This window comes from Octodon degus, unplaced genomic scaffold (assembly GCF_000260255.1).
Source record: "Octodon degus isolate 3935 unplaced genomic scaffold, OctDeg1.0 scaffold00049, whole genome shotgun sequence".
NCBI lineage: Eukaryota > Metazoa > Chordata > Mammalia > Rodentia > Octodontidae > Octodon > Octodon degus.
Window position 1 is genome coordinate 1,654,647 of NW_004524625.1, and position 11,145 is coordinate 1,665,791.

Genomic DNA, 11,145 nt, shown 5'->3' on the forward strand with positions numbered 1-11,145 from the left:
AAAAAAAAAAAAAAATCTGGCTCTGTACTGACCCTATAACTTGAACTACACCGGAAGATGTGTGCAAGTTATGTTGTCCAAGTACCATGCTATTTTATGAAACCTGGGCCATCTGAGAACTCTGGTACACTCAGGATTCTAGAACAAATCCCTTGCCAAAAAATAAGCCTGTATAGACACAAGTCTTTCAAAAAGGGAGTACATACCTCCAAGATGAGTTCTAGAGATCTACTACAAAAAACTTAGTAGCTGTCAAAGTATACACATAAAATAGCTACGATGGTAAATTTTATGCTGCAGTTACTATCTGTATAGTGGGAAATGGGAAAACATGGATACTTTTGTAGCGAGCCCCCAATAACTTCCTCTGTCATACATTAAGCCCCTTATGTGCAAAACAGCAAACACAATGCAGTGTCTACACTAGTACACATCAGTCTAGTTAAGAAAACCAGATCCCCACTAGGCGGTGCTGCCACCTCTTGGCCTCCCAGGTCCATGACTGCTATCCTTAGCAAGTCTTCTACAACCAACCAGAGTACTTCATCACCAGTGTTGTATGATTTTCAAGCCAATTTGCCTTTCGCTGGTTCCATCTACATAAATTAAAAACATTCAATTTCCTACAAAACACATACTTTGGTTACCAAGTAGTTCAAACTACTATGGCAGAAAACAAAATACCGGGCTGGGGAGATAGCTCAATAAATAAGCGCTTGCCTGGCAAGCACAAGGGCCTGAGTTCAATCCCCGGTTCTGCAAAAGAAGAAAAAAGAAACCCCAGAACTAGACAGTCAGGCATAGTGGTGCCCACCTGTGATCCTGGCACTCAGGAGGCTGAGGCAGGCTCATCACAAGTTTGAGATCAGCCTAGGCTACAAAGTGAGTTCAATGCCAGCCTAACTGCAAAGCCAGATCCTGTCTCAAAAAGACCACCCTTCCAAAGAAAACCAAGACAATTTACACATTCTTGCTTTGTAGTTCAGGCTGGCCTTGAACTTGGAGGGATCCTCCTGCCTCAGCTCCTGAGTTCTAGAATTACAGGTGTGCGCTACCACCAGGTGATTTACATGGTGTAAAAATTTTCCTGAGCATAATGGCTAAGAGTATAGGACTTAGGTTCTAATGACTTTATACTATTTAAGCAAATTTACTTCTGAACTTCACGCATAATGGCTCAGGCAAATTCCTTTTATACGTCAGGGATGCTAAGGATTAAAACAAACATCACTCCCCAGGGTGAGACTACAGCTCAGCAGAAGCCTGGGCTCAGTCCTCAGTCACTAAAACCAAATACCTCTTCTAAACCCACAATCTGAAACTTCAGGACAATTAACAGAGGTGGGGCCTTACCATCAGCCTTTCCTGGCCCTCTCCCCAGGACCTCCAATCATGTCCTTTGCAAATACCACAAAGATATCTTCAACAGGAAGAGAGTATATAATGCTACACAGGCCATCAAATACAGCCTGAACACAGACAGTCCACACGCTTTCAGTCTTTGTGCAAAATTTATTAAATGTCTCCACACAGCAGTATTTTCAGATACTGCTGCCAGGAACAACCTGAAACCAAGTAAAACACAATAGTAAGACAGACTTCACCTGAGTATCAGGTCCCTCTCTGTAACAAATGGTACATACACACTCCCTCTTGGAAGAGAGGGAAGAGTAATTACCAGTGCTACCTGAAACATTTAAGCAATTAAGGAAGGGTAACAAAGGTAAATGACTTCAGACAGTAAAAGGACTTTTTAAAAAATATGACCTTAGGGGCCAGGGAGATAGCTCAGTAGAATAAGCACTTGCCTGGCAAGCACAAGGGACTGAGTTCAGTCCCCGGTTGTGCCAAAAATAAACAAACACGACCTTAAGAGACCAAAGACAAATCCCTATTCCAACAGATTCACCGACCCTACATTCCCACTTGCATTCTGCCATGTAGAGCAGGTAGAACCAACTTTATTCACCAAGTGCTTACTACCAGTGTGGAAGCCCATTAACAGATGTACCTGTTAGGCAGTAGGGACCGGCTGGGGCATGGCAGGCGGCTCTGGTTTCCCACCCTTCTGCTCCGAGATGGGAGTGGTGGGCAGGATCTCATCTTTGGGTTCCACAATGCTCACATGGTCAGGAAGAGGCTTCTTGGGGCCAATCTTACCACTTGGATCCCAGGGCAGCATGATCTTTACTTTGATACCCAGCACACCTAGAAGACAATTAGGACATAGCTGGGGTTGCACCAGTCGCTACACAGTAAACAGGATAGAAAGAACAGTGGTTTACTGGATCTGGTCCCTTCTCAGACAAATGCCTCTAAATCAATCAAGAAGCAGGACACTCTGGCAAAAGGAACCCACACAGCACCACAGAACATGGCACTGAAGTGGACCAAGAGCAAGTTGTGCCCATTCTGACTCGTCATCGTGTCATCACTGAAGGGTACACAGATGGGCAAGACGCAGGCAAACCTCCATGCATCCATCTCAGCAACACAGCTCTTCTAGAGCATGCAGCTCAGTCAATAAACCCAAGGAGTGCAGACAGGCTTAGCTCCCTCCAAGGTGTGTTTCTCTCCAGACACCAGTGCACCAGTGAAGGCCACACCCACCTAATGCCCCCACCCCAAGTGTTCCCAGATGCTCACCCTGTCTGAGTAGCACGTGCCGCACAGCAGTGTCAACATAGTAATTGACAGGGTCCCCACTGTGGATCATCAGGCCATCCACAAACTTCATGGACTTAGCCCGCTGTCCGCGGAGTTTCCCAGACACCACGACCTCACAGCCCTTGGCTCCGCTCTCCATGATGAACCGCAGCACACCATAGCAGGCCCTTTGGAGGAGTAAGAGACCCACCTGTGACACCAGCAGACAGGCTTTCCCACCCTACCAACTAACACAAGTTGGTCTTCGTTGTTTTCAGTGGCTCCTTAATGAGTACAAACTTGACCACTTTTGCTTAAGAAATGGTAATGCTCAGGCTGGGGAGATAGCTTGGTGGTCTATGCGCCTGCCTGGACCAAGGACCCACGTTCGATTCCCAGTACCGGGTCCTGCACCAGTCACTGAAGCTGGGCGTGGTGGCACATGCCTATAATCAGCACCAGGCTGAGAGGAAGATCATTAAGAGTCTGAACTGCGTAGTAAGAGCCTGTACCAAATCAATCAATCAATGAAATGGCAATGCTCTTTTGTTCTTCTCATACTCAAACTAATTCCCTCAGGGAACTGAGGCAGAATTCCTGCTAGCCAAGTGTTTGCCAACCTCAGCTACCTATTAGAATCACCTCAGAAAGCGAAGCGTGGTGGAGCCCATCTGCAATCCTAGAACTCAAAGAGGACTGAGGCAGGAGTCAGGACTCCAATCATAAGGTGGAGTCCAGCCTGGGTTACATACCAAGACTGTCTCAAAAAGGCCAAACCAACAAACAGAAGAAGCATCTCAGAAGGCTAAAATAATATAAAACAAAAGCAATTCTGACACCTAAGGTTCCTGGCTACTTTAATATTAAATGCTGGAAAATATCCATCTCTACAAAACCACTAAGCTTAATAGTATCACACCCCATCACCCAACTCACTCATCAGTTTACACTTTGGGAGATACCAAACCTTTCACATTCTTGTGTAATTCAAACCTGAGGACTAGAGAGGCGGTATAACAACCTGACCTAAAAGAGAGACTCAGGGGTCAGAGAATTCTAGTAATGTCCTTCTATCTCAGAACTTCCAAGTCACACTGGTTATGTACAAAAATCAGACTGCTGGACCACCGTAATAGTTTTTCACCCAGTCTTGGGTAAGTTTTATTTCTGCCATCACATGCCTGGGTGATGGCAATGAAGCTAATGCTGAAACCAAACTTGTAAAAATCACTGTTTTAGGCAATGGAACCACCACTGAGTTAAGGTTGCCAGTCATACGTCCTCACTTAATTCTTTCTACTCCCACCAAGCCAACCTTCCCATAGCGCAACACTTGAGCCAATGAATACATTCATTCACCTGAACAACTTTTTTTTTTAAATGTTTTACTACAGGGTCTCACTACACAAATCAGACTCATAGTGATTCTCCTGTTTTCAGCCTGCCAAGTGCTCATGCGCCACCACTCCCAGTCTCAACTGCCATTTCAGTGCACCCTGGGGGCAAGGCCAGCAAGGCACAACAGGGACTGAACCCCAGCCACTGTGCTCTGCCTAAGCCGGCGTTTGAGTCCGCTGAACTATCTGGCTGGCCCTTAATTTGTTTTTTAATTTAGTGATTCAGTGTACCATGCCAGCCCCCCCTCCTGGGGTGTGCTGAGATGGCGGCTGAGACTGGGTCCTGGCTTGGTGGCGTGCGCCTGTAATCCCAGCGCTTGGGAGGCTGAAAACGAGAATCACTACGAGTCCCATCTATGTAATGAGACCCTGTACCAAATGCATCTTTTAATAAAAGGAAAAATTAAATCTAGTGATATCCCACAAGTGCTAAAGCTGTCCTACTAGGGGCTAGGGAGATGGCTCAGTAGAGCAAGTGCTTCCCTGGCAAGTGCAAGGGCCTGAGTTCAATCCCTGGCCAAAATAAATAAATAAATAAATAAATAAATAAATAAATAAAGCAAGCAAGCAAGCAAGCAAGCAAGCAAGCAAGCAAGCAAGCAAGCTGCCCTACTGCCTATAGATACAGTAACAGGCGGAGTTATTCCTGCTAGTCCACCACAGGGACCTTTCTAAAGAAGCCTCACCAAGGAGACCCACAGTTGTTTTCTGTTCGACCCCCAAAATGCCCCAGACATTTTTTTCTTTCAATCTTTGATACAGGGTCCTGCTACCAGTTTGGACTTGCAGTGATTTTATCTCAGCTTCCCCAGCGCTGGGATTACAGGCAAGCACTACCATGCCCAGTTTCGGGGTCAGCACAGCACGCGGTCCTGGGGAAGGGACCCCTGCCAGGCAGGCGTTTCCACTGCTGAGCTATCTCCCCTGCCCAACACTGCTCCACTGTAACAATGACCACTTAGGGTTTTTATCTTCTTTACTAGTCTTATTAGCCTGCCAGCTTAGCAGGCACAGTATCTTACTGATATAAACCTCAGAGTAGGTGATCTTGATGATAAGTATTTGCCAGAGTAACAAGCTGGCAGACGCACCATATTCTAGTCCACATGAAAGGGCATAACCATCAAATCTCAAACACTTACCTCCGCACAGCAAGCCCTCCTAGGAGTTTGTAACGCAGAGATTCCGCCTGGGCAATGGCACAGAGACCTCTCGTTGCCACCTTTTCAGCATAAAGCTGTAAAGAAACCAAGCGCACCTGTCAACCTTTACCACTCTTTCAGGGCCCAGCACACTCACAAGCATCTTATAGCAGTGACACAGGCTGAACCACTCCTTGCTGCTCTCACCCCTGGATACTGCTGTAGCCACACCGGTGGGGTAGCCAACCAGTCCTATGTACAGTATGTTAAACCCTTACACAACAGAAATTGAACAAGCTTATAAAAATTAAGCCCACTGCTTAAAGAATTTTCTTTTTTTTTCATATTTCAGGGAAGGGTCTACAAGGTGTTCAGGGTCTCACTACTAGATTGGACTAGTAGTGATCGGCCTGTTTACAGCCTCCCAAGAGCTTGCTTAAAGAATTTCAACAAAATACCAATTTCTCTCTCTTTTTTTTAAATTTTATTTATTTATTTATGTGTGTGTGTGGCCAGCTCAGCCCACCAGGGGGCGGGGCTGGCTGGCATGTGGTGCTGGGGGATTGAACCATGGTCCCTGTGCTTTGCTAAGCTTGCTCTAAGTAAATGCTTTAGACCACTGAGCCATCTCACCAGCCCCAAAAAGAGCTTTTTTTTTTTTTGGCGGAACCGGGGATTGAACTCAGGCCCTTGTGCTTGCCGGGGAAGCACTTATTCCACTGAGCCATCTCCCCAGCTCCACCAATCTCTCTGTAACTCATAGATATGAGGAAATAATTAAAATCTCTTGAGGTAGGAGCAATTTCCAAATCCACAATAATCAGGTATAATCCAAGACTACCTATCCGGGGTGGTGGCACAAGCCTTCAATCCCAGCACTTGAGAGGCTGAGGCAGGGGGATTGATGTTAAATTCAAGGCCAACCTGCATTATGTAGTGAGACCCTATCTCTGAAGAAAAAAAACAACAAAAAAACCCTACTCACCTCTACACTGCCCTCAGGGAAGCCAAACCTCTTCTGCACAACAGCAGTCAACTCGCGGATCCTCCGGCCCTTCTCACCAAGAACATTCTGTGTCCTGGGATGGTAGGATGTGACAATTCATGACTCACAAAATTCTAGGTACAACACTTATTCTTGCTTCTATGATAGTAGCAAACTCTCATTCATCTGCCACAAAACATGAAATCTAGATTACAAGAACTATGCTAGAATTTTTTAATTTTTATTTATTTATTTATATGTGTGTGGCCAGCTCAGCCCACCAGGGGGCGGGGCTGGCTGGCATGTGGTGCTGGGGGATTGAACCCCTGTCCCTGTGCTTTGCTAAGCTTGTTCTAAGTAGGTGCTTTAGACCACTGAGCCATCTCACCAGCCCCTACGCTAGAATTTTGAAACAGCCTTTAAAAAACTACATTCATCAAAGCCAGATTCTATGGGTGTCCCCTTAAGTTTATACAGATAAGATAAACCACTTTAGCACTCACAGCAAGCACAGGTGATGGTTAGTTACGCAAGTGTTTACCTGGTGGCCAAAATGATGATTTCTGTCCTGGTGGGTGTAACTCTGACTTCAACGCCAGAGTAGCCATCTTCAGCCAGCTCCCTAGTGAGGAACTCATTCAGTTAAGCTTTGAAGATGCCGTCAGCGACAAACTAAAAAAGAAAAGCAAGTTCAAAATTAGGTTGAGGGGCTGGGGATTTAGCTCAGTGGTGAATGGCTTGCCAGGCAAACATGAGGTCCTGAATTCGCTCACCAGTGGCTCCCCTAAAAAACCCCCACAAAATTAGGATGTGAACTGGGTGTGGTGACACACACCGTGCAAACCCAGCACTCAGGAGGCTGGGGTAAAGTAACTTCAAGATTGAGGGGGCTGGGGAAATGGCTCAGTAGAATAAGCACTTGCCTGGCAAGTGCAAGGGTCTGAGTTCAATCCCTGGTTCCGCAAAAAAAAAAAAAGATTGAGGCCAGCCTGCCTGAACTACTCAGTGAGAGCCAGTGTCAAACAAAAGGGGACATGCCTGCAGGCTTACTTTCCCTTAAAAGGGTCTAGTGTCCAGCCAGTGCATCACCTTATCAAAACTCATCACTGCCAACAATCCCATCAATGGTCCCAATACCCTTGTTCCAAAAGGTATGAAGCAACCCTTCTCAGACAAATGCCTCTAGGTCATCTTTAGGAAGTTTCTCTGACCAGGACTCTCCCCTGTGCCACAGAACGCAACACAGAGCAGGACCTCATGGGCAAAGATTAGGACTTCCAAGTCAGACTCGTCATCATCTCTTCATTGAAGGGTTTCAATTCTTAAAATTTACACATGCAACATAAAAAGCTCCTCTAAAGCAGCACATTTACACTTACGTAGTACAGCACGAACACAATACACTTGTCAAAGAAACAGTGAAAAGATACCAGCGTTCTCATCTGCAGATACTTTTATAGAATCTTGGACCATCACAAGAATCCCATTCTGCCTTTACGTACCTGTGGATTGGGTTAGCAAGCCCTAGCTCAAGTTCTGTTGGTTTAATTTTAACATCGAGATACGTATATACACACACAAAACGACAAACCGCCTGTTGGGTTTTTTTAAGCTTATATTCCCCCTAAGCTCTCCCAGAATAAAAAACTAAAACAGAAGCTTCATCTCCGGAGGTGCAATCATCAACTGAGGCCTTCGGAGATCAAAAAGCTGCACTCCTTCCTCAAGCCATGCAATAGGATCTGACGGCTTAAACCTCAAAATACTCAGTATTTACTATGTTGACTAAGAAACGCTCACAAGCTCCTTCTCTGTGACAAGTGAGGCGCCCAGTGCACACCTCCGTCTAGTACCAGCGAGCCAACTCCGTATCCTCTTTCCCCGGACACACGGCGTTCGCCCGGGACAAGCCTCGCACTCAATCCACCGCCATCCACGGTCCCGAGGAACTCAAGGAGGCCTTAACAGCTCTCTGGCGCCAAGAAACGGAACTGCGAGTCTCGCCGTGGTACCATCGAAAAGCTCTGTCCTCACAAGGCGCCGAATTTCGCTGGGTTTCGGGCTCACAAACTCACCTTCCTCTTCTTAGAGATCTGTACCGCCATCTTTCCACTGCGCGCCTCCGAAGGGAAAGGACGTGACTCGGCAGCGGAAATGAGTATAAAGGGCGCGGAGGGATGACGAAGTACTGTGCGACGACGGCGCCTTCAGGAGCTCATGGGAAATGTAGTTTTATGTGAAGGCTTTATGGGCCAAACGTCGAGTCACGGAGATGTCTCTAGGCACAATGAGAACTGTTGTATTCATACAACAACAATGATTTCGGGAGTGCTGTGTCTAATCTGTTTTCTCTGTTAGAAACGATATTAATAATACTTAATATTTATTCTGTGTACTTTATATTCTTAATTCATTTACTTCTAGTTCACCCTCACCCTGCCACTGCCCCAGCCAGTACTGAGGATTGAAGCCGGGGCCTTCACACTGAACTATAAGACATCGTTTGGACTTATGTGCAAACATGAGAAGCATAGAATTCTTTATCCTATTTTTTATTTTATTTTATTTATTTATGTGTATGGCCAGCTCAGCCCACCAGGGGGCGGGGCTGGCTGGCATGTGGTGCTGGGGGATTGAACCGCGGTCCCTGTGCTTTGCTAAGCTTGTTCTAAGTAGGTGCTTTAGACCACTGAGCCATCTCACCAGCCCTCTTTATCCTATTTTTAAAATATAATCTAATTTTTAAATGTTTTTTATCATATTATGTAGGGACTTAAAGTTCAACATATCAATACTTGATGAAAAATACCTGCTCCTTATTATGCCTAAGATGTTTGAAATGCAGTGAGATAGTGAGGTTAAGCTTGATAGCCTAAATCGTTTGATAATAACAATAAGCTTGTCTTCTAGATGGTTAACAACCTAAGTTTGCAGACCAAAATTAGAGAAAAAGGAGGGCTACAAGGAAAGCCAACATTTTGGCCCTAGCCTTCTAAGGTCAATTAAGACTCAGGACATATGAGAACTTGTACTGTAACGTCATGTACCTCGGTAGTGTCCCAAATTTTCTGATCAAGAAGATTATGGGGCCAAAGAGGAAAGTGATCGATGACGTAGAGTGTGCCTAAGGAGAGTCACATGGGGAGAAGACACTCTCTCAGGCTTTCACAGAGAGCACATTGGCCAAGCAATGGCCGTGACTCATCCACATGGCTGACACTGACAAAGGTTCTACAATCTGGGGTACAGGATCTCAGGATAAATCCTGAGGGCATTTCACTGACCTTCTCAGACCAAAAAGCTACAACTCTTGTTGCACAGGTCCTGCTTTACCTTGGTCTTAACCATCCAGTAGGAAAGTATGAAGACGAAATATAGGAAATAAAGCCATGCTGTTAGGTTGAGCTGTGGGGGACTCAGGTCAATAATTTCTGACATTGCCAGTTAAACAGAAGACCCAATGCTATTATGGGCTACTGGACTCTTTTAGAATATTTGCTGAGTTTACACACCTATAATATTCAATAACGGAACTTAGAAAAAATGGGGTATACCGATGAATGTCCATTTTGTATCTGTGTATTCAAAGTGGTTGGGATAGATATATAGTTTCATTCTCTTAATGAATAGAATGATTTTTTCTAATGGTGTTTGTAAGTAGGATCACAAGTCTGCATCTTGTACAGCAATTAACCACTAAGAAGAATATATGCAGTGTATTATTTGTTGAAACTGTACTCTCGATTTGATTTGAAACTGTCTCATTGCTATATGTTTATCAATAAAACTTTGAAAAGAAAAAAAAAGACATCGTTTTTTCATCTTTTTTGAGATAGGGTCTCGCTATGCAGTTCAGGCTGGACTTGAATTCACTTTGTAGCCCACGGTGGTTTTGAACTCTCAACAATTCTCCTGTCTCAGCCTCCCCAGTGCTGGGATTACAGATGCGCGCCACCATGCCCAATCTCAATTGCCATCTCAACGAGCCCCTGGGGTGGGGCCGGCACGGCAGGCCAGGGGATCGAACTCCCAGCCCCTGAGGCTGCCTAAACAGGCTCCTTAATCTGCTGAGCTATTTGGCCAGCCCTCCAAATTTTATTTTGAGACAGTCTCATTAGTAATTTCCCTGTCTCCAGGGTGCAATCCTCCTCAGCCTTCCAGAGTGCTGGGATTACGGACTTGCACCCCTAGGGCTGACTTCTACCTTGCTCTTTTTTTTGAGGATGATCTCGCCTATAATCCCAGCACTCAGGAGGCTGAGGCAGGAGGATCACTTTGAGTCTGAGGCCACCCTGTACTACATAGTGAGTTCAAAGGCCAGAGATATAGCTGAGCGGCATAAGCACTTGCCTGGCAAGTGCAAGGTCGAATTTGATCTCTGGTACCAAAAAAGAGAAAAAGAAAAAAATAGTGAGTTCAAGCCCAGTCTGGACTATATAGTGAAATTCTGACTCAAAAACAAACAACAGTTGGGCTGGTCAGATGGCTCAGTAGTCTAAAGCACCTACTTAGAACAAGCTTAGCAAAGCACATGGACTGCGGTTCAATTCCCCAGCACCACATGCCAGCCAGCCCCGCCCCTTGGTGGCCTGAGCTGGCCGCGAGCGCGCGCGCGCACACACACACACACACACACACATAAATAAAATAAATTAAAAAAAAAACAGCAACAGCAACAAAAACAAATTAAAAATAAAGACTTATTCAACACACATGCACACACATATGCGTCGCTGAGGGGCTACAATTATATTTTTCTAGGAGAGTGTGGTGGCACATGGACAGCCCTTCCTGGGCAACTTAATCACTTAGTAAAACCTTGTCTCAAAATTTAAAATTTTTAAGAAAAGGGGATACAGATGAATGTCCATTTTGTATCTGTGTATTCAAAGTGGTTAGGATGGATATATAGTTACATTCTCTTAATGAATAGAGGGATTTGTTCTAATGGTGTTTGTAAATAGGATATCATGTC

The 11,145-nt window shown here is 45.2% G+C and overlaps 1 protein-coding gene and 2 non-coding genes across 3 annotated transcripts; all 3 read right to left on the minus strand.

The window, feature by feature from the left end:
* Positions 1-1,497: 1,497 nt before the first annotated feature.
* Positions 1,498-8,329, minus strand: Rps3 (ribosomal protein S3). The gene is made up of 7 exons (XM_004648942.2): positions 8,246-8,329; positions 6,712-6,842; positions 6,171-6,264; positions 5,186-5,280; positions 2,647-2,834; positions 2,012-2,208; positions 1,498-1,565 (listed from the first exon to the last, which is right to left on the minus strand). The coding sequence occupies exons 5-6, from the start codon at positions 2,804-2,806 to the stop codon at positions 2,015-2,017; spliced, it is 354 nt and encodes a 117-aa protein (XP_004648999.2). The 5' UTR covers positions 2,807-2,834; positions 5,186-5,280; positions 6,171-6,264; positions 6,712-6,842; positions 8,246-8,329; the 3' UTR covers positions 1,498-1,565; positions 2,012-2,014.
* On the minus strand, positions 2,297-2,440 carry LOC111817132. The gene has a single exon (XR_002821395.1). It is a non-coding gene; the product is annotated as a small nucleolar RNA SNORD15 (small nucleolar RNA).
* Positions 7,334-7,481, minus strand: LOC111817133. The gene has a single exon (XR_002821396.1). It is a non-coding gene; the product is annotated as a small nucleolar RNA SNORD15 (small nucleolar RNA).
* Positions 8,330-11,145: the final 2,816 nt, after the last annotated feature.